This window comes from Rana temporaria, chromosome 8 (assembly GCF_905171775.1).
Source record: "Rana temporaria chromosome 8, aRanTem1.1, whole genome shotgun sequence".
In the NCBI taxonomy this organism is placed as follows: Eukaryota; Metazoa; Chordata; class Amphibia; order Anura; family Ranidae; genus Rana; species Rana temporaria.
This window is the reverse complement of record NC_053496.1, coordinates 154,453,705-154,477,797: the sequence shown is the minus strand read 5'-3', so window position 1 is coordinate 154,477,797 and position 24,093 is coordinate 154,453,705. Positions and strand designations below refer to the sequence as shown.

The 24,093-nt window shown below is 51.0% G+C and overlaps 1 protein-coding gene across 3 annotated transcripts in view; it reads right to left on the bottom strand.

The window, feature by feature from the left end:
* The window catches only part of LOC120909192 (membrane-spanning 4-domains subfamily A member 15-like), a 176,506-nt gene extending 168,495 nt beyond the window's left edge, over positions 1 to 8,011 (bottom strand). The window contains exon 1 of one of the 3 annotated variants that reach the window (XM_040320913.1): positions 7,581 to 8,011. In XM_040320913.1, the coding sequence (XP_040176847.1) occupies positions 7,581 to 7,802 (222 nt within the window). In that variant the 5' untranslated portion in view covers positions 7,803 to 8,011. The remainder of the gene's footprint in view (positions 1 to 7,580) is intronic. The other 2 variants (XM_040320912.1, XM_040320911.1) reach the window with 2 other exon arrangements.
* Positions 8,012 to 24,093: the final 16,082 nt, after the last annotated feature.

Here is a 24,093-nt window from a genome sequence, read left to right as displayed (position 1 = left end):
TTGGTCCATGAAATTGTCATGGTCTTACCTCTCTCCTGTCTCCTTCGTTTGACATGTGCTGGCGGCCATCTTGGTTTCTAGATCTCTTGTAGCCTCCCACCCTGCGGCTCCTCCTTCCCACTGGGAGGAGCTGGATACCTGGCTCACATATATAGGAGGTCTGTGACTTCAGTTCCTTGCTTGGTCCTCCTGTGTGCACATGCTTCTAAGACTGCTGCTGCTTCTGGTTCCGATCCTGGCTTCGTCTGACTTCTCTGCTGGTTCCTGATCCTGGCTTCGTCTGACTTCCCTGCTGGTTCCTGATCCTGGCTTCGTCTGACTACTCTTCTGGTTCCTGACCTCTGGTTTCACCATCCGTTGGACTTTTGCTTTACAGCTTGATTTTCAATAAAGCCTTCTTATTTTCACTTATCTCTTGTTGTACGTCTGGTTCATGGTTCCGTAACATTAGGACCAAGACATGAATTTTGACGGTACAGAGCCATCCTCGCTACCCACGCTGGTTGCCAGACTTGATCAGCTGGAGTCCCTGTTGGGTCAGTTCGCCGTGGCGTTGCAAACCCTGCTTGAACGCACGGTTCATGTCGCTCCCGTTGCCGATGGGTCGGTTGTCGCTCCTGGGCCCGCTCCTACTGCCGCTCCGGTTGTTGCGCCAGAGTCTACCCCGACACCTGATGTTGCGCCTGCGGTGTTTCGGGGTATGTCCGGTTCTGCCCCCCTTCCACAGCGATTTGGGGGAGAGCCAACTCAGTGCCGAGGTTTCCTTAACCAAGTGGGCATTTATTTCGAGTTGCTGCCACATGCCTTTCCCACTGAGAGATCAAAGGTGGGGTTCTTGATCTCGCTGCTCTCTGACAAGGCCTTGTCCTGGGCCAGTCCTTTATGGGAGAACAACAATCCGGTGGTTGCCGAGTTTTCCGGTTTTGTTGCTTCTCTTCGGAAGGTATTCGATGTGCCGGCTCGCGCCGCCTCTGCTGCGAAGCTCCTTATGTCCGTCAGACAGGGTTCACGATCCGTAGCCGAATACGCCATTAAGTTTCGTACCCTGGCAGCAGAGGTAGGTTGGAATAATGAGGCCCTGGTCGCTGCTTTCTCTCATGGTCTCTCGGATGCCTTGAAGGATGAGGTTGCAGCTAAGGACCTACCAGTGGAGCTCGAGGCTCTTATTTCTTTCCTGATTTTGATTGACACCAGACTCAGGGAGAGACCTTCCTTTAAGGAGTGCCTGCGGAGGCCTCCTAACAGTTTGGCGCCTAAGTTTGCTGTCCCACCCGTGCCTCCCTCTCCTCCCACGCCTCCTGGGGTTGACTTGTCTGGGGGTGAACCCTCGCAGCTGGGGTTTGCTCGCTTGTCCGAGGGGGAGAGGGTACTCCGGAGACGCGAGGGCCGATGCATGTACTGTGGTCTCGATGGGCATTTTCGGTTGGCATGTCCGAACCGTCCGGGAAACGCTCGCACCTGAGATCCTGTCGGGGGCAGATCTTGGGTGGAGTCTCCTCGTCCCCGGTTTCCCGTGTTGATAAACCACTGATCACTGTTGTCCTCTCCTGGGTCGGGGGCTCGGTGACGACCCAGGCGTTGGTGGACTCTGGTGCTGGTGGTTTTTTCATTGATGTGAGTTCGCTGCCGCCAATTCCATTCCTCTACAGGCTCGAGGTTCCCCGCTGGCTCTAGAGGCGATAGACGGCAGACCCCTCCAACCGTCACACGTGACTCATGAGACCCTTCCAGTGGGGGTAGCCATTGGTGCCGCTCACAGAGAGTCGGTCTGCTTCCAAGTTATTTCGTCTCCACACTACTCGGTGGTCTTGGGGTACCCCTGGCTCCAGAAGCATAATCCGACTTTTGACTGGAGATCGGCCGAGATCCTCTCATGGTCACCACAGTGTGGGGCTAAGTGCATCCATGGGCCTGTCAAGTTGCTGTGTACTTCCTCGGACTCTCTGTTGCCTCCTGAATACGAGCAGTACCGGGATGTATTCGATAAGGTACGCGCAGTTGCCCTACCTCCGCACCGCCCATATGATTGTGCCATTGAGTTACAACCTGGTGCCGTTCCTCCTCGCGGCAAGGTCTATCCACTGACGGTTGCGGAGAATGAGGCCATGGAGGAGTACGTGATGGAGGCGCTGTCCCGTGGTCACATTCGCAAATCCTCGTCCCCGGCAGGGGCTGGATTTTTCTTTGTGAAAAAGAAGGGCGGTGAGTTGAGGCCTTGCATCGATTACAGGGGTCTCAATCGCATCACGATCAAGAACGCTTACCCGATACCCTTGATTTCCGAGCTGTTCGATCGCCTTAAAGGGGCCACGGTCTTTACCAAACTCGACCTGAGGGCGGCATATAACCTGGTAAGGATCAAGGCGGGCGATGAGTGGAAGACCGCCTTTAACACCAGGACCGGTCATTATGAATCCTTGGTTATGCCCTTTGGGTTGTGCAATGCGCCCGCAGTCTTTCAGGAATTCATCAACGATGTTTTCCGTGACCTGTTGCAGCAGTGTGTGGTGGTCTATTTGGATGACATCTTGGTATATTCTGAATCCAGGGAGGCCCACATTCTGGATGTCAAACGAGTGTTGCAACGGTTACGAGAGAACAAGCTGTTCGGTAAGCTTGAGAAATGCGAATTTCACCGATCCCAGGTAACCTTCCTAGGTTACATCATTTCCGCTGAGGGGTTCTCCATGGATCCTGAGAAGGTTTCGGCTGTCTTACAGTGGCCTCAGCCCAGTGGTCTTCGTTCCTTGCAGCGTTTTTTGGGCTTCGCCAATTATTATCGGAAGTTCATCAGGGACTTCTCCATGCTGGCCAAGCCTCTCACGGATCTGACCAGGAAGGGCAGTAATTCCCAGGTCTGGCCGCTCGAGGCCATCCGGGCTTTTGAGGCCCTAAAATCCGCCTTTGTGTCAGCTCCGATTCTGTCTCATCCCAACCCTGGGTTGCCCTTTGTCCTCGAGGTGGACGCGTCCGAGACGGGAGTAGGCGCCCTTCTGTCTCAGCGTAGGACACCAGAGGGTCCGCTGCTTCCTTGTGGGTTTTACTCCCGGAAACTGTCATCCGCGGAGTGCAACTATCAGATTGGTGACAGGGAGTTATTGGCCATAGTGCAGGCTCTCAAAGAGTGGAGGCACTTGCTCGAGGGCTCGGTGGTTCCGGTTCTCATCCTGACGGACCACAAGAATCTGACCTACCTTTCTGAGGCCAAGAGATTGACACCACGTCAGGCCAGATGGGCTCTGTTCTTGTCACGTTTTAATTACGTGGTCTCCTACCTACCTGGTTCCAAGAACATCAGGGCGGATGCCTTATCACGGCAGTACTCCGAGCTGTCCAGGGAGGAATCTATACCGACTTCGGTCATACCTCCGAATCAGATCCTGGCCGCCATTCGCACCAGCCTGACCTCTCCCCTTGGTGAGCAGATTTTGGCGGCTCAGTCTGGTGCTCCCTCTGGGACACCCAACGGCAGATGTTTTGTGCCTGAGGAGTTGCGCACTCGGTTGTTGCGAACCTACCATAACTCCAAGACCGCGGGGCATCCTGGTAAGAATCAGCTGTCCTGGGCTGTTTCACGTCTGTTCTGGTGGCCTTCCCTACGTTCCGACATCGCCGCATATGTAGCGGCATGCTCTGTTTGTGCCCAAAGTAAGTCCCCTCGGCACCTTCCGTTGGGCCTGCTGCAACCCATAGCCACCGGGGAGCGCCCATGGTCACACCTGGGGATGGATTTCATTGTGGACCTCCCTGCATCCCGAGGCCATACGGTCATTCTCATGATTGTGGATCGGTTTTCCAAAATGTGCCACTGTGTTCCTCTCAAGAAGTTACCCTCTGCACAAGAGTTGGCCACGATTTTTGCCCGGGAGGTCTTCCGGTTGCACGGTTTGCCCAAAGAGATAGTGTCGGATCGGGGGAGTCAGTTTGTGTCCAGGTTCTGGCGCGCCTTTTGCTCCCAGTTGGGGATTCATCTCTCCTTCTCCTCGGCCTACCACCCTCAGTCCAATGGGGCCGCAGAACGATCCAATCAGGCCTTGGAGCAATTCCTTCGTTGCTATGTCTCCGATCACCAGGACAATTGGGTTGACCTCCTGCCTTGGGCTGAGTTTGCCAGGAACACGGCTGTGAACTCTTCCTCTGGGACGTCTCCCTTCATGGCCAATTATGGGTTCCAACCTGCCGTGTTACCGGAGGCATTCTCTCCCCAGGATATTCCGGCTGTGGAGGATCACCTTTCTGCTCTACGTGCTTCTTGGGTACAGATCCAGAGGTCCCTTGAGGTCTCTGCGCAGCGCCAGAAACTCCAGGCTGATCGCAGACGAGCGCCTGCTCCTTCCTACCAGGTCGGAGACCGTGTATGGTTGTCCACCCGCAACCTCAACCTTCGAGTGCCCACTCCCAAGCTGGCTCCTCGCTTTGTTGGGCCCTTCCGAGTGCTTCGCAGGGTAAACCCGGTAGCCTATGCCCTTGCGCTTCCACCTGGCATGCGGATCTCCAACGTGTTTCATGTCTCCCTGTTGAAGCCACTGGTGTGCAATCGCTTCACTTCCTCGGTTCCTCGGCCTCGTCCGGTCCAAGTGGGCAATCACGAGGAGTATGAGGTGAGCAATATCCTGGACTCACGCCTGGTTCGCGGTCGGGTGCAGTTTTTGGTCCACTGGCGTGGTTATGGTCCTGAGGAGCGTTCCTGGGTTCCCTCCGCAGATGTCCATGCTCCTGCCTTGCTCCGAGCCTTCCACGCACGCTTCCCTCAGAAACCGTTTTTTGCACCGCGGAGGAGGGGCCCTTGAGGGGGAGGTACTGTCATGGTCTTACCTCTCTCCTGTCTCCTTCGTTTGACATGTGCTGGCGGCCATCTTGGTTTCTAGATCTCTTGTAGCCTCCCACCCTGCGGCTCCTCCTTCCCACTGGGAGGAGCTGGATACCTGGCTCACATATATAGGAGGTCTGTGACTTCAGTTCCTTGCTTGGTCCTCCTGTGTGCACATGCTTCTAAGACTGCTGCTGCTTCTGGTTCCGATCCTGGCTTCGTCTGACTTCTCTGCTGGTTCCTGATCCTGGCTTCGTCTGACTTCCCTGCTGGTTCCTGATCCTGGCTTCGTCTGACTACTCTTCTGGTTCCTGACCTCTGGTTTCACCATCCGTTGGACTTTTGCTTTACAGCTTGATTTTCAATAAAGCCTTCTTATTTTCACTTATCTCTTGTTGTACGTCTGGTTCATGGTTCCGTAACAGAAATCCTGCATAACTGTAGTAAAATCCTCCCTGGAAGTAGGGGGTCACATATGATGGTGCTAAGAAGGGCTCAGGGGAATGTAGGAACCCAAGCAGGGGACAGCATCCCAGGCTGTTGGTGCCAGGCCATTGAAAGGCAATGCTACCCCAGAACTTTTAATGGATCATGAGCTGGCAGGGCTTGGTAAAGTGGGTCTACTCCCCGTGTGTCTGGAGTCTGACACAAGGCTGAATGAAGGACAAGGTGCCATTCAGATGTCTTACAGAATGAATTAGAAAATGCAGAATGGAAACAAGGGGGGTTATCCACAAAAGGGATACGCCGGCGTATCTACTGATACGCCGTGCTATCCCTGTTTCTATCTACGGAACTGATCCACAGAATCAGTTTACCATAGATAGGCAGAAGATCCGACATGTGTAATTGAATTACACTGTCGGATCTTAAGGATGCAATTCTAGGCCGGCCGCTAGGTGGCGAGGCCATTGCGGCCGGCCTAGAATATGCAAATGAACACTTACCGCGATCCACGAACGTTCCGACGGGCCCGTCGCGCTAAATCTACGTCGTTTACGTCGAGTTACGCCGTGTAAAAATAGGGCTAAGTCCTATTTGACTAAGCCCTATTAAGTATGGCCGTCGTTCCCGCGTCGAAATTTTAAACTCTACGTCGTTTGCGTAAGACGTCCGTGAATGGCGCTGGACGCCATTTACGTTAACGTCTAAGCAAATGACGTCGGAGCGACGTCTGTTAGTGCAATGCACGTCGGGTAAGTTACCCGACGGAGCATGCGCAGTACGTCCGGTGCGGGAGCGCGCCTAATTTAAATGGGACTCGCCCCATTAGATTCGGCACGCCTTGCGCCGGACACATTTAAGTTACACCGCCGCAAATTTCAAGGTAAGTGCTTTGTGGATCGGGCACTTAGGTAGAAATTTTGCGGCGGTGTAACTTAAATCGGAAGATTTAAGTTACGCAGGATATTTGTGGATCTGGCCCAAGGTGATTATAGAATAACAAGTGATGTTAATTTCCTGTACACTGTAATTGACTACCAAATAGCATTAAAAATGTTATTTGATGAAGCTTTGGGGATGGAAGCTCAAAATAATCTATTTATTCTAAAATGTAGCGAATTTGTAGTACATAATAACTATGTTTGTTTTGATGAGAAATTTTACTTTATTTAGTAGGGCATAGCTGTCATTTTCAGTATAGGAAGGACAAAAACAATTGGTATGCAAAAACATAAAAAAAAATGGAAAGTCAGAATGTTGTAAGGGTCATGTCACAAGGAGTATGACAATAGATACATAAAATGCATGATTTTCACCCTAATGTCGCATACACACGATCATTTTTTGGAATAAAAAAGACGACGTTTTTAAAAACGCCATTTAAAAAGATTGTGTGTGGAATTCAGATTGTTTTTCAGCTTCTGAAAAACGAGAAAAAAAAAATTCGAACATGCTGCATTTTTTAACGTTGTTTTAAAAAATGTTGTTTTTCAGGTTGTAAAAAAAGATTGTGTGTGGGCAAAAACGACTTTTTAAACCCGTGCATGCTTAGAAGCAATTTATGAGACGGGAGCGCTCGTTCTGGTAAAACTAGCATTTGTAATGGAGTAAGCAAATTCATCACGCTGTAACAGACAGAAAAGCGTGAATCGTCTTTTACTAACACAGAATCAGCTAAAGCAGCCCAAAGGCGAATAGAACTTCCCCTAATAGAACGTGTTGTACGTCACCGCTCTTTGTTCATCATTTTTTAAAAACGATGGTGTGTGGGCAACAACTTTTTTAATGATGAAGTTGGAAAAACAACGTTTTTTGGACATGCTGAAAAACAAAAATTTTTTTCATGCCGAAAAATGATCGTGTGTACGCGGCATAAGGGCTCATGCATACCAGGCACATTGAGGCTGTGCTGATCTGCATTGATCAACACAGCCTCAATACAAAGACACATTGTGGTACTGTAAAATATATAATTATATTGTATAGAATTATAGTAATCAGGTGAAGCTGAAATCTTGATACCAAATTTTAAAGTTGTAGATAAACATGCAAGAGAGTTTAGATTTTTCTATATATGCTGATGTTTTACAAGCTTTGTTTCTATGTATAATTATACTGTATATGTACACAAGGGCAGCCATATTTGCTCAGGAAGTGTGTGGAAAGCTCCCCTGTATGAATACAGAAAGTAGTAAAAGCTGAACATCACAGAAGCAGTAAAATTTCCAACACGTTCACAGTTCATCAAAAACTAAATAAAAAAAAAAAACGTTTTTGTCTGATCCTGCAGATATCTAAAATAAATGAACAAACAACTTGCACTTACTCCACGAAGTTTAGGCTTTGCCCTCAGAAAGATCTGGTGAAATTCTTCTGTCTCATTCCTCCTTCGTAATTGAGGTGGAACATTTCGACGACCAGCAACTGTTGTATTGTTACAGTGGGTGGCAGGAGGAGGGTCATCCCACCGTGGTTGAGAAGATGAGTGAATATTGATCTGGACAGTATCGTGAAAGTGGAGTCTTAATGGAGCCTCTCGAGAGTCCATTTAAAAGTGTTAGCTGGAGAAACAGTGAAAAAAAAACTGTATGGAAGAAGTATAAGCACAATGACTAGGGAAAAGATTCATATAACATCCTGCACTATGACCCCCCGAGATGTTTTATGAGATATAAAACTTGTTTCAAAACTACCTTATGGCTTTAATTACAGTTAACAGATTAATAATAACCTGGTCAATGACAGTGAGTAGGACTCAAAGTTCACCTTCTACCTGGATATTGTTTTCCTCTATCTGCAAGTTCACGGTTTTATTACTGTCACAAATGCTACAGTATATGGCTGCTTCACTTTGTAAAATATTACCAGCTGTTTTAAGCCATAGAACATTTCCCTGTAGTTTTAACCACTTCAGCCCCGGAAAGTTTTACCCCCTTCCTGACCAGAGCTCTTTTTAAATTTGGCACTGAGCTGCTTTAACTGATAATTGCATGGTCATGCAATGCTGTACTCAAACAAAATTTGTCTTCTTTTTCCCCCCACAAATAGAGATTCCTTTTGATGGTAGTTGATTGCTTCTGCAATTTTTTTTTTTTGCGATGTAAACGGAAAAAGAGCAACAATTTTGAAAAAAAAATATATTTTCAATTTGTTGTAATAACAAAAATCCAATAAACTAAATTTTATTCATACATTTAGGCCAAAATGTATTCAGCCACATGTCTTTGGTAAAAATAATTTCAATACACGTATATTTATTGGTTTGGGCAAAAATTATAGGCCCGGATTCACAAAGCACTTGCGCCGACGTATCTCCAGATACGCTGAGTAAGTGCAAATATGCGCCGTCGTATCTGTGCACCGTGCCCACAAAACTAGATACGCCTGAAAATAGGCTTCATCCGACCGACGTAACCTGCCTATGCCGGCGTAGCGTGGGCGCATATTTACGCTGGACGCATGTGTCGCTCCCATTGATTTTCTATTAAAATATGCAAATGAGGGAGATACAGCGATTCACGAACGTACGTGCGCCCGACGCAGGCTACGCGCGGTGTTCGTAAGTTGTACGTCCGGCCTAAAGTTATTCCCCATAAAGGAGGTGTAACTCAGCACCAGACGTGCACAGGTCAGCTGGACAGCAGCTGCAGCATCACCATAACGGTTGAGCTGAGCAACCACACTTGCAGGACAACACATCTGTATGCCAACATGCCAGGCAGGGCCGCCATCAGGAATTATGGGGCACCTTACACAGCTTCAGGCATGGGCCTGGGGGGGTGCTGCCGCGAATTGAGAAGAATTGAGAAAGAAGAAATAAAGAAAAATATATATAAAAAAAGGGGGGTAGCCAACCTCTGGGCCCTTAAATTAAAAAAAAAATATATATATATATATATATATATATATATATATATATATATATATATATATATATATATATGAACTAAAAAAATTTTTTTAAAAAATAAAATATAAAAATAACAGCAATGATCATAGCACTACTGCGTCCTCAGGTACAGAGGAGGGCACTGGAGAGGATATACCGAACGTGCATGAACGTCTTTGGCATGAGGGAATCGAAGGTGTATCGCATCTTCAGATTCAGCCCTGATGCCATCCTGGAATTAGCCACAGCCCTGCATGATGAAATCATCAGCCAGACAGAACGCTCACATGCAGTGCAGCCACTAGTCAAGGTACTGGCAACACTGCATTTCTTCGCCATTGGATCTTTCCAACGTACAAGTGGAGTCATGTCTGGGATGTCACAATGCCGATGCCTGGATAAGTCCGGGGGGACCCTGTTGTATTCCCCAAACTTTGTGTGCCAGATCATCGGTGCATGTTGCGTGCTGCACAACTACGCCATGAGAAAGGGCCTGGAGATTAACATATGTGATGACCTGAACCCTGAACTACACAGTCCCCCCCTGCTCGAGGCTACCCCGTCTGCTGAAGGAACAGCAGTCAGGAGTTGCCTCGTGGAACGTATCTTTGCACGTTAAACACACACATTCATCATGGCACACGGACAATGCACGCATGCACACCACTGTGGTCCCTAGCTCACACACACCACATCCACCTCACATTGGTTTAGCCCAAGTCCACCGTGCAGGACTTGGGAGCAGCAACGCCATGCCAAGGCCCCAATGATGTTGCTGTCCATTCATACCACATTCACACGGTCGTGGGGATAACCTCTCCCTGACGAACCAAGGTGACACGCCTTACTGGCAGGAATGTCACCCACACATACACACACTCACACTGTAGCAGCACCGGGCAAACCCTGCCACTGCCGGGCAAAAAAAATAGGGATCATGCCCTTACCAGAGGACGGCACATACCTCTGTGCACGTCCAAAATAAATAAATAATAAAGCTCATAATCTGAGCAAAAAAAAAAGAGAGCAGTCATTTGCCCTATCATGGGCCAGGCCTGGTGCCAAGAGTACGGCTCCTCAATTGTCTGGGGGGAGCCTCGGGCGGCGGGGATGGGGCATCAGGATGAGGTTCATACCCCTGGTCTGTCACTCCTGGCAGATGCTGGCTGCATGCCCTCCAACGCAACGGCAATGCGGGTGAGGACAGAGTTCGTATCCGCCTGCATCCGCAGCTGGCGGGTGGTGGTCTGCCGCTGGTGGCGCCTGGTCAGCCTTCCCTCCGCCTCGATGGCAGCAGTGTTGGCCTGTACAGCCACTCCCAGGCTCTTCACCTCTGCCACGAGGCTTGCTGCTAGCATGTGTGGGGGGGGCAAGGGAATATGTGACAAGTGTGTGGGTTCACCAACATGTGAATGTTTTGTGTCATCCGCAGATGTCCATCTCCTGATGATTCTGCCCCTGACCCCCAGGGAAGGCAAGAGGCATTGGTGGAGGGGAGTGGTGGCCAGACCTCCAGTGATGAGGTCATTCAGGAGGATGCTGAGCATTTGGGTGAGGAGGTATCCCTATATCTGGAGGAGTCGTCCACCTCGGCTGGTCCATCCCGGACGTCAAGCCACCGATCCTCAAATCCCTCTGGCTCCATCCCCAACACACCCACTCCCTCAAATCCCTCTGGCTCCATCCCCAACCCACCCACTCCCTCAAGTCCCTCCCCCTATGCCAGGCCTGAAGCCTCTTGTGGCCCCAGGAAGGCAACCAGAAAGACCAGGGGGGTTCCGGAATACCTGCCAGTGAGCCTGACCACTGCCCAGGACTCACAGACCCGCCATATGGGTGAGATGGCTCAGGACATGAGGAGAGTGGCTGACAGCCTGGACTCCAGGGGACACATTAATGATGGTCCGCATGATGTGGCTGGCAATACAGCAGCTGTCATCACCTGCTTGGGGGAGCTGCAGGCCACCACGGCTACGCTTGTGGCAGAGGTGCGGACCCTGAGTGAGGCCGTCTAGGGCCACACAGCTTCCATTGTTCAAGTGCAGACCGAGACCAACAGCCTTCTGAGGTGTATTGCCGTGGCATTAGAGGGCAGGCCTCCAGCCATGGTGGATGCTCCTCCACCTGATGTCCCCCCCCCCCACCATCAACCAGGCAGTTGCGGAGCCGTGGCCGTGGCAGCAGCCAGGCCAACAATTTTTTATTTATTTTTTCTCTGGTGAAGAGTGTATTATTTTATTTTTTTGCTCTGGTGAAGAGTGTTTTAATTTTATTTGGTAATAATACACACGGTGAGGCATGCAGATTAGTGAGACTGGTGTGTGAATGTGGGGGGGTGACACTCCTGCCAGCAAAGGGGTGTCACCCTCGGCCGTGTTAATGTGGTATGAATGAACAGCGACATAATTGGAGCCTTGGCGTGGCGTTGCTGCTCCAAAGTCCCGTGTGGTTTACTTGGGCTAATCCAATGTGTGGTGTGTGTGCTAGGGACCACAGTATTGTGCATGCGTGCATTCTCCTTGTGCCATGATGAATGTGTGTGTTTAACGTGTAAAGATACGTTCCACGAGGCATCTCCTGACTGCTGTTCCCTCAGCAGACGGGGTATCCTCGGTTAGGGGGGGACTGTCTGGTTGGGGGGTCAGGTCATCCCGTATGTCAATCTCCAGGCCCTTTCTCTCGGCAAAGTTGTGCAGAATGCAACATGCTCCGATGATCTGGCACACAAAGTTTGGGGAATACAACAGGGTCCCCCCGGACTTATCCAGGCATCAGAAACTGGACTTCAGGATGCCAAATGTGCGTTCCACCACTCCACAGGTACGTATGTGGGCAGCATTGTAGTTTTCCTCTCCTGGGGTTTGGGGATTCCGGAATGGAGTCATGAGATGGGGCCCAAGTGCATATGCAGAGTCACCTGGAAGGGAAAAGACAGGAGGATGTTAGCCGTGCATGTGCCCCTCGTGATGTCTGCATCATGGGGGCGGACAGTCATGCCTGACACCCATGTCACTCACCAACCAGCCAGCAGTTTCCGTACACTTTCTGTTCAAATTCTCTTGGGATGGTGCTTTGACGGTATATGTAGCTGTCGTGGCTGGACCCGGGGTGTTTGGCACGGACGTGCCATATGAGGCCTTGGGCATCGACTATCACCTGTACGTTGATGGAATGCCAGTGCTTACGATTGCAGTATATGTGCTCTGTGTCACGGGGGGCCTGTAGTGCCACATGTGTGCAATCAATGGCCCCCGCGGTGCGTGAGAATCCTGCAATTCTGACAAAATCAGCCATTGCCTTCAGCCGCAGGTGCTCCTGGGTGGGTCTGACGATGTGGTGGGACATGCGTCTGAGGATTGCGGGGACAACCTGGTGCACACATCTGCTCATGCTGGTTTGTGACATCCCAGCCACCACTCCACTTGTACGCTGAAAAGATCCACTGGCGAGGAAATGCAGTGTTGCCAGTACCTTGACCAGTGGCTGCACTGCATGTGAGCGGTGTGTCTGGCTGGTGATGTCATCATGCAGGGCTGTGGCTATTTCCTGGATGGCATCAGTGTTGAATCTGAAGATGCGATACACCTCAGAATCACCCATGCCAAAGATGTTTATGTGCGTTCGGTATATCCTCTCCCATGCCCTCCTCCTCCTTCTACACGCCTGGACGCACACTAGTATAGCTATGACCATGCCTGCCCCTGGCATGTTGGCATACAGAAGTCTTGTCCTGCAAGTGTGGCTGCTCAGCTCGTCCGTAATGGTGCTGCTGAAGCTGCTCTCCAGCTGACCTGCACACGTCTGGTGCAAAGTTGCCCCTGCTTTATGAGGGGCAAGTTTAGGCCGGACATACAGCTTACGCGCACCGCGCGTAGCCTGCGTCGGCGGTCTACGTTCGGGAATCGGCGCATCTCCCTCATTTGCATATTTGAATAGGAAATCAAACGGAGCGCAAGATGCTCCCGGCGTAGAAAAGTTACGCCGGTCGGAAGAAGCCTATTTTCAGGCGTATCTGGTTCTGTGGGTACGGCGCATAGATACGACGGCGCATATTTACACTTACGCCGCGCATCTCGAGATACGCCGGCGTAACTTCTTTGAGAATCTGGGCCATTCTTTCTACTGACCACCAATGTAAGGAACATTCTTCTCATTGATCGCCAATGTAAGGAACATTCTACTCACTGACCACCAATGTAAGGAACATTCTTCCCACTGATCACCAATGTAAGGAGCATTCTACTCACTGACCACCAATGTAAGGAACATTCTTTCTACTGACCACCAATGTAAGGAACATTCTTCTCACTGATCACCAATGTAAGGGACATTCTTCCCACTGATCACCAATGTAAGGGACATTCTTCCCACTGACCACCAATGTAAGGAGCATTCTTATCACTGATCACCAATGTAAGGCGCATTCTTGGTGTACAGATGACAGTGTCGCTTTCACACTGGGGCGGTGTCGGCGGTAAATCGCTGTTTTTTTTTTAGCGGCGCTTTACCGTAATTTTTGTGGAGGTATTCACCACTAGTGGGATGTTTTTTACCCCCACTAGTGTCTGAAAAAGGGATAAAACAACCCGCAAAGCGCCGCTGCATTTCAATGGGCAGGAGCGGTGTACACACCGCTCCTTCCTGCTCCAAAGATGCTGCTTGCAGGACATTTTTTAACGTCCTGCCAGCGCATCGCCTCAGTGTGAAAGTACACAGACTTTCACATTTACATTTGTAGCGCTACCCCCTCAGGAGCCGCTGATTGTTTTGGGATCGGCGTATTAAGTTACCTCTATGTGATGTCTAGGGGTGAAGGTAGAGGCAATAATTGAATGTCCAATCAGTAGATGAAGTTTTCTGAATGCTTTATTTCCTTGGTCCAACACGACCAACATCAACTTGAGGTAGACAGGAAAGGTTGATGAAATAAAGGAAACTTTGCAGTATCAGGCTTTGGATAGAGAAAAGCAATCCTGCTATTCTGTCGTTGCATCAATGCGTCGCCACTCTAGCCAGAGTGGGTGAAGTGCCCCCGGACAGACTCCTGCCACGAGCCTGGCAGCCGAAGCGCCACTTAAGGTTGCTGGGAGGAACAAGCCTCTGCCACAGACTTGGCTCTAATTAAATGTTGAGACCTCTGCCACAGGCCTAGTGCAAGATTTGAGTTGAACAGCAGAGCGAATCCTCCCAGTAAATTACGTTAGGGTCACTGGTTGACAGTGCAAGTGTACCTGTCAATGTTCCGGTCACCAGATCCCCGATAGTTCGTTCAAGCCCTTTTGGATAACCTGTGTCAGGGTCCCAGTTCCGTGGACCCCCATTCAGCATGTCTGCGCGGCAGATTGTCCTCTCAACGATTCCCTGGACACTTCAGGCATGTGCGCATGCGCGCGCACGGCGCGGCGGCCAGGCGCGTGCACGAGCGCGTGCACGGGCGCGGGTCCGCTCGGGACCAATCACTGGCTTGACCGCCCTATTTAAACCAGCCCCTGTCTGAAGACAGGTTGCTGGTTTATCGTCAGCTTGTGACCCGTATCCTGTTTCCTGGAAACCTTACCTTGTGGATTGCTTCCCGACTCAGCTCTCTCCTGGAACTTTTGAACTTGGCTTGTCTCATCAACCTTGCTTGAACTCTCCTGACCTGACCTCTTGGCTTGTGACCCGGACTTGTACTTTCTCCTGCCCTTGAACTCTGGCTTGTGACTTGGATCTGCTACCTTCTCTGCCCCTTGAACCTCGGCTTGTGTTTTGGAACTGCCTTAGTCTTCATCTTGACTTGATCCGTACCTGCATCCCTGACGTGTCTTCGGTTATCTCCTGTCTCCAGCCGCAGCCCCACAGAAGCTACTACATCTGCTGCTACTACCTGCAAGCACCGCTTCTTTGCTGGCACCGGTACCGCCTTGTGCTTCTGCCTCCTGTCTCAACCTCAGGGGGCGGGCACGCTTGGTCGTAAAGGTGAGCCACCCTCTGCATATCGGTCTCGGTAAGTACCTGGTTTTTGACAACCTGCCTCCGGGTTCTCCTCAAGCCGATCCCCCATCGAACAGCATACAGCCTGGGATCTTCTCAGTAGAAGTGGGGACCCAGTAAGTCACTGGGGCCCCTTGGTAGCATCAGCTGCTCCATGCCAGGAGGGCCCAGAGTCAGGAACTCGATGTGCGCACACCCTAAAGGTGGGTGCCGCACCTGGAACCAGAAACCCGCGAAGAACCCAGAACAACGGCCTCCGCCACAGAAATACTCCTCCCCAGCATGCCCCGCAAGGGAAAACTCCTCCAATTGGCTGTTGAGAAGAAGCGGCTCCGCCTGGACCTCTCTGGCGCCACCTGCTGCCCAGAGATGGAACTCCATCCCTGGAACGCAGACTGACCCACAAAACAATCCAGATTTGGCGACAGCCAAATTTAACAAAATTAAGAATGAGAGCAACTTATCTCTCTCATTCTCCCACTAGCGTTCTGCCCTTTCTGAAAGTAAAGGGGGCGCTACACACTGCAGGGGAGACGTTTTTCAGGTGCTTTACAGGCGCTATTTTTAGCCCAAAAGCGCATGAAAAACTTCCCACTGTGAAAGGGGACTTAGGGAAAAGCACTCAGTGTATACATTTCAATGATTTTATATATATATATATATATATATATATATATATATATATATATATATATATATAATGGCCCGGATTCAGAAACGAGATATGACTGCGTATCTCCAGATACGCCATTGTATCTCTGAGTGCGGGCCGTCGTATCTATGCGCCTGACTGGCCGGCACATTTTTTTACGTCGTTTACGTTAGGCTTTTTTCGGCGTAAAGTTACCCCTGCTATATGAGGCGTAGCTAATGTTAAGTATGGACGTCGTTCCCGCGTCGAGTTTTGAATTTTTTTTACGCCGTTTGCATAAGTCGTTCGCGAATAGGGCTGTACGTAAGTTATGCTCACGTCTAAAGCAATGAGGACTTGCGGCGTAATTTCGAGCATGCGCACTGGGATTTTTTCACGAACGTCGCATGCCGTCAGACGTCAGATATGCGGGGTCACCATTCATTTAAATAAAACACGCCCACATCATCCCCATTTGAATTAGGCAGGCTTACGCCACACAACATACGGTACACCGCCGTAACTAAGGGTGCAAGTCCTTTCTGAATACGGAACTTGTGCCCCAAATTACGGCCCAGGTTCACACTGACAGCGGGAATGAAATTGTGCGAGTTCAGCTAAACTCGCACGATTTCATACCCGCATGTCAGTGCGAGTTTGGCGGGCGATTTCAGAGACATATGTGCGGGTTGCACAAATGGGGCATCACGCCGATTCGGGTAGTGCCAGGGCTAAGTGCAATTCCCTATATATAACACTGACATCTATACACTGCATTGAGTGGCATTCAGTGTACCAGATATCAGCGTGCACTAGGGAATAGCACCTGACCTGCCACCTGGTAAATAGGCACACAGCACAGGGCAAGAAGGAAGGAACCAGGAAGTAACACTCAAGGGAGGCCCGGAACGGAAAAAGACAAAGGAAAAAATAGTGAAGGGCCGGGCATGACAAGGTGGAAAGGAGAGTCAACAAAAGGTCAACAAAAGTTGGTAAGAATGGAATGGGAGGATCCCCCCCCCCAGCAGAGCAAGCTCATTCATTCTAAAAAACGGGGGGGGGTATCGGCGGGGGGCAGGGCTACATGGCGGGGGCGGGGCTATGCGACGGGGGCGGGGCTACACGCCGTAATGGCACCCGCCTTCCCCACGTGCAGGACAATTTTATTGTATGGCCCCTCACCTGTCCCGGCAAGATGGGGAGCAGTAGTGGGTGGGTGCAGCGGTTGGCTGCCGGGCCGTTTCCACGCGGCCGGCAGCCGGGGGGGGGCGCCCATGCAGCATGCCGAGGGTGGCGGGGGATATGGGGGGGTTGTTAGCGCGGCCTACCTAGTGATTAGGGGTGGGTGGCAGGGTCACGCAAGAGACGGCGGTCTGCAGAGCTGCAGAGACCTACGGCCTCCAGGCCGGCTTGGCCTGGGGGGCTGATTACACCGGGGCTGGCGGCCTGCGGGGATGGCGGAGGACTGCAAGCGTGGCCTGCCAGGAGATCATCAGGGCACATCGGTTTGGCTGGGGGCAGGGTCACGCACGAGACGGCTGTCCACTGAGCTGCAGGCATCCACGGCCCCCAGGCCAGCTTCGCCTGGGGGGCTACTGACGCCGAGGATGCCGGCTCCTGCGGCGCAGTTGGCACGAGGAGGCTTGTTCCAGCGGAAGAACGCCAGGCTCGGGCGCCATCGGTGGATGTAGAGGCGACAGCTGTGGGGGACATGACCGGTCAGCCCGGTACGTTTGTCTCTGTTTCACACGTTTTAATTTTAAATGAGGCACTGTGTATTTTATGAGGGGTGTGGGGGGGGGGTCCGCGGTGACAAGGGTAGCATTGTGTATGGAGTAACGATTGGGGGGCCCCCACGGCTCTGGCGGATATCTGCACCGCTACGTCGGAAGTGGTGATGGTGAGTATGGCGGCAGGAGACAAAGGGGGGCTGTGGCATGTGTTGCGGATGCCTTTAAGGGGGATGTGGGCGTTTGAGGCATTTGTTTTCAGGGACAGTTGGTGCACCGATAGCGGTACAGTGGGTGCGAGTTTGGCAAGGGTGAGTGGGTTAGAGGTTTCTCGTCATGAGTTCGTTGGGTGGGGGACAGCCCGATGTAACATGGATGAAGGATACCGTTTTATCCCACGGACATTCGTGTTTTGGATGCCGGTGATCGCTAGCATGCCCAGTGTCATAGGTGAGTACAACCGGAGCGTTGCTTGACTTTGTTCTTTTATGCTAGGCACTGGGGGGTGGTTCTGGTGGGATGGAAACGGACCTCTGACTTGGGATACGCTGGTAGGTCTTCTACGCGGGCTTCGAAGCAGTTTCTGCAGGGGGGGCACCCGCCCCTGGATTGCCAACAAGAACGTGGTGTGGGTTGTGCGGGACATTTTGCCAGGGGGGCTGCTGTAGGTTTGGGGGGGTTCGACAGGTTTCAGCACGGGGCCCCTGGGGCGATGGGCACCCCCCCTGTCCCGCTGTTTCACAGGGAGACGTGCTGGGGGGAGTTTGCTAGCAAGCGATACCAATTCGGTGGGGGGGATTTGGCCTTTTTCCTAGGTAGGGATAAGTAGGGGGCGGCGTCTAGTATGCTGGGCCTCAGGGTTTGGGACAATGGATGGGTTCCTTGACTGTGGTTACGCTTATTGTGGGGATTTTTGGTCTGTTTCTACGGTATCCAGGGGTGGTTGTGGTCACGTTTGTACTGGACGTATCGCAGGGGGTGGGGGGGAAGTACGGTTATGCCAGTAAGGGATAACTCACGGCTGGGGGGTGGTACCTGAGGAGGAATGGAATTCCTTTAACTTGCTCACCATCTCGCAATTTGTAATGGGGGGGTCTGTTATTGTTTCATAGACAGAGGGTTTGTACGGTGTCTTATGCTTCTGACACTGCTGGGGGGTGGGTTAGGCGGTATGTACAAGGGGCGCACGTTTTGTCACTCGCACAGCTTTAGGCTGTCGGGGTACGTGGTAGGATGGGTTTAGGGCGCAGGGTCTGCCCTTTGGTCACTCCATTACATTAAAGGTTGTTCAAGGGAAATGTGGTTCAGGACATGGCTGGCTGGGAGTCCGGCATCCCCTAGTTTTATTTCCCGGGGGGGGCCTTCCTATAAGGTGTGTACTATTGCTGTCATCGTTGGCGCGCATGGGGGGTAAGTTTTAGGGTCGGTTGCCTGCTGGCAAGCCTGGGGGGCCCGTCTACGGTACTTGGTTTTCTAGCACCGTTGACATGGGGGGCTGGGAGGGCTACTGCTGAGAGCCATGGTAGAGAGTTTCGGGCGTGAGATTACTGGAAATAGGGTGCAGCTTGGCGTGCGATGCAGGTTACGGGATTGGTGGGTAAGTCCATTTGCATGTTGAATTGATTTCATGGTTGGGGTCTTTATGCCGGCGGCTACCGGTGAGTTTTTGCCCCGATATATGTCAGCATATTGCACAAGGAGCTTAGGGGGGATTTTTGCCACTTGTCTGGGGATGTAAAATGGGCCATTGCCTGGGGTGGCTGGATCAGAGTGTAATGTTGTTTTAAAGTTCGTCACGTAGGCGGCAGGGTCTGGCGAGGTTTAGGGGGTTCGGAATCTTTATCTGGTGACTGGATATAGGTGTGGTTCCTTTGGTACAGGTACTGTGGGGATTGTTCCAGTGGTCCTGGAAATGGAGCTGGGGGGAGGCATGTTGGGACTTGAGGTTTGAGTGGGTACTGTGACAACAAGGGGGTGGTTCAAGTTATAGAACCAGTTTTCGTGTCGTTACAGACGGTGGTATGGTTGCTGCGCCAGTTAGATGGCATTGTTTACAGTTGGGTCAATTCTTTCTGCAGGCCGCGCAGCTCCTGGGCTCTGAAGTCACGAGGGCGGATGCTCGGCCTAGTTTTAAAGGGACAAGTTTGGGGAGCTGGTGCAGTCGGTAGAGGGGAAAGTATCAGGAGATGGGTCAATCTAAGTATAGAGTGATCGGTTTGTTGTCACATGGCTGGCGGGTGCTGAGATGGGGGGTCCGTGGCAAGGTTGTTGATGGTACATTACGAAAAGGGGGCATGGATGAATAGGGTCAGTGTCTGGGAGGCAAATCAAGACAAATGTGAATTTGGGTAAACAGGCAATATACAGGTATCGCACATGCAACCTACTACCGACGTTAGGAGGCAGGCCTCTTTTTTCAATTTTTTGGGTAATTTGTTAAAACCTTGGGGTCAGTATGTTGCATGGGTTTACGGGGTAATTTGTTTTACAGCTGTTTTGCATGTAGTTTTGGAGCATTTCGAGTGGGGTAGATGGATTTATCCAGGCGAGTTGAGAAGGGGTTTGCTGGCCCAGGATGTGTGTGGGCTTTGGGAGATTGGGTGGGGCTGCGCTAGTACAGGCAGGGGAGGGCTGGCAGCCTTAGGCCTGGGGGGCAAATCTAGTCAAGTGGCCCATTGAACCAGCTCACCATCGATCTGTTCCACATTGCCTGCACAGAGAGGGCGACTGCTCCACATTGCCCGCACAGAGAGGGCGACTGCTCCACATTGCCCGCACAGAGAGGTCGACTGCTCCACATTGCCCACATAGAGAGAGGGAGACTGCACCACATTGCCGAGAGAGAGAAATTGCTCCCCATTTCCAGCACAGAGAAAGACTGTTCCACATTGCCGGAACAGAGAGAAAAATTGCTCCACATTGCCATTTCTCTCTGGAAGCAATGTTGCGCAGTCTCTCTCTCTGTGCGGTCAATGTGAAGTGGTCCCTCTCTCTGTGTGGACGCTGCTGTGCATGTGCAGGCACAGGCCTGTGCACTGGCCCCCAGGACCAGATTATAGGCATTGTGGGCCTGGTGCAGCAGTGGAGCAGATTTAGAAGCAGCAGGGATATGATGTAAGTAACCCAGCTTTCCTCTTACTGGCCACCCTCCTGCTTTTCCAGGAGCTTGTGCCCAGACTTGGTTGCAGCCACACAGGTGTAATGCTAGGCCTGGCATTTGATTTGCCATGCTTCTGTAAGAGAAATGTGTCGATGTGTGCTCTGAGGTGAACATTTCCCAGCCATCAGAATACAGTGATCACTGCCGGCAGCTATAGCAGCCAGCAGTGATTGACAAAAAGAAAAAAAAGGACACGCTGGTTGTACTGAAGTCAGTTGATAGATCAAATTTTGTATAACCAGTCTGCACATTGATTGATTGAAATTATGCCAGTTCAGCAGAATTTCAATCTACTTATGATGGCCTAAGTCCACCAGTCTCTGGGTTTAATAATATCCTCAAATCTTCTGAAAGGGGCGCTCCACTTAGGCTTAGAAATTCACTTTGAACTCCACCTTATCTCCAGAACTCTCATTATGTATTAGATGTGCAAAGAATAAGGTGAGAGAACATCTAATACCTATAAAGAGTAATGAAAATAAGGTGGAGTACAAAGTGAAATATCTGGAGGGACTGGCATTTAGGAGGTTAATAACAGTCAGGGAGGAAATTAGATATCACCTCCTCACTGCCTGTCAAATGTCTCTGAAAAGTGACCTGAGCATTGATCACTTTTCAGTGGAGTGGCAGTGCCTACTAAGGGGGGGGGGGAGCGCACAAGCAAACTGAAAAAATTATGAAAAAAAACATCAAATGCAGCCACTGTGCCCCATTAAATGCAGCCACTGTACCATATCAAAAGCAGCCACTGTACCCCATCAAAAGCAGCCACTGTACCCCATCAAAAGCAGCCACTGTACCATATCAAAAGCAGCCACTGTACCATATCAAATGCAGCCACTGTACCCCATCAAATGCAGCCACTGTACCCCATAAAATGCAGCCACTGTACCCCATAAAATGCAGCCACTGTACCCCATCAAATGAAGCCACTGTGCCCATCAAATGCAGCCACTGTGCCCATCAAATGCAGCCACTGTGCCCATCAAATGCAGCCACTGTACCCCATCAAATGAAGCCACTGTGCCCATCAAATGCAGCCACTGTACCCCATCAAATGAAGCCACTGTGCCCATCAAATGCAGCCACTGTACCATATCAAATGCAGCCGCTGTGCCCATCAAATGAAGCCGCTGTGCCCATCAAATGAAGCCGCTGTGCCCATCAAATTAAGCCGCTGTGCCCATCAAATGAAGCCGCTGTACCCCATCAAATGCAGCCACTGTGCCCCATCAAATGCAGCCACTGTCCCCATCAAAAGCAGCCACTGTACCCCATCAAATGCAGCCACTGTACCCCATCAAATGCAGCCACTGTACCCCATCAAATGAAGCCACTGTGCCCATCAAATGCAGCCACTGTGCCCATCAAATGCAGCCACTGTACCATATCAAAAGCAGCCACTGTACCCCATCAAATGCAGCCACTGTACCCCATAAAATGCAGCCACTGTGCCCATCAAATGCAGCCACTGTGCCCATCAAATGCAGCCACTGTACCATATCAAATGCAGCCACTGTACCATATCAAATGCAGCCACTGTACCATATCAAATGCAGCCACTGTCCCCATCAAATGAAGCCGCTGTGCCCATCAAATGAAGCCGCTGTGCCCATCAAATGAAGCCGCTGTACCCCATCAAATGCAGCCACTGTGCCCCATCAAATGCAGCCACTGTCCCCATCAAAAGCAGCCACTGTACCCCATCAAATGCAGCCACTGTACCCCATCAAATGCAGCCACTGTACCCCATCAAATGAAGCCACTGTGCCCATCAAATGCAGCCACTGTACCATATCAAATGCAGCCACTGTCCCCATCAAATGCAGCCACTGTACCCCATCAAATGAAGCCACTGTGCCCATCAAATGAAGCCGCTGTGCCCATCAAATGAAGCCGCTGTGCCCATCAAATGAAGCCGCTGTGCCCATCAAATGAAGCCGCTGTACCCCATCAAATGCAGCCACTGTGCCCCATCAAATGCAGCCGCTGTGACACCCCCTTCGGACACGGACACCTAAATAGGGGGTGGGAACGGTGGCCATGGATCAATTCATGCAAGGCAGGAATCTATCAATTTTACATATAAGGGGTGGCATGATTATTGGGGCAGCGTCCGTGCACCCTTAATGGACTGGCCACCACTGCACTGGTGTGCTTGCGGTTTTCCATAGCCGCAGTCCCTCAGACTTCTTTTAGGTTGTGTGTATTTGCTGCATTTTCTGGAATTGCACCAAAGATGCAGCATGCAGGACTTTATGTGCACTTTCAGAACATGCAGCAAAAATGTACAACCTAATAGAAGTCTACCGGGACCGGGGGTAACATGCAGCAAGACAGTGCCAGTACACCAGCATTGCGACCAAACTGCAGCATACATTTAGGAGGGCAAGAAACTGTCACAGGCTGCAGTGCTAGTAATGACAGGCTGCTGGTAATATGCAGAGGGGGGGGGGGGAGAGAGCAGGAAGGGAGGGGGGAGAAGGCTCACTTGTCACTTACTTGGTGGCAATGGACAGTCCCAGGTGCCTCACTTTTTTTTTATTTTTTTCTAAGGCTGTGGAAGCTGAGCAGACTGCTCTGTTTTAACTTTCCCGCCCGACATATCATCTTCACAGACAACACACGTTCTGCCAGAAGTGTGGGCGGGGAAAGAGAGAGAAGATCCACCCAGCCTCTGATAGTTAGAGCTTCGTGTGGAGGAGGGAGGGGCTGGGCTGAACTCTGTAACACACAGACTGTGTCAGCCCAGAACAGAATCATCGCTGCAGTACTGAATCTGGCCGTGCCTGCCCCCGAGCTGCCACTCTCAGCCAGCTCAGCGGCCCTTGTAAAGAATATTGGAGCGGCCCGGGGGGAAGATGCATTCCTGTCACCCAGGCCAGTCCGCCCCTGAGTACAGGTTATATTAAAAAAAAGGGGGTGTGAGTGTTTTGGCGGCTTTTACAGCCCGGGCAAAGGGTATGGGACTTTTCTGGGGTTTGTTTGGTTGAGAGTGGGCCGTTCTCTTGGCAAGGGGGGACAGGGCCTGGTTTGCACATTTTCTTCTTAGTGGCGGTTTTTCAGGGAGTACCTGCAAGCGGGGGGACAATGGGCCTCACACTCCTTATGCATCATGGTGGCCACAGGGGCGGCCAGGTGTGGGTAGGATGAGGCGGCGGTTGAACGAGTTCTTGGGTGGTGGGAATTCAGGATATTTATGTTTCCGGGGGACCACACTGGTTAACAGATCGAGTTTTGGTGCACTGCGGGGAAAAAGGGGTGTCTCCAAGCTGGAGTCGGCTGGAAAGGTTAGGTGGGGGGTTGCTGTTAGAGACCAATTGGACGGGTGTTAATAAAAGTTGTTTGGTTAAAAATGTTAATGAATAATGTTTTGGATTATTTGGAATTATTAAATTTTATTTAAATATTTAATTTTGAGTTTAAAATAAAATAGGCTGTTGTGGCCATTTTACT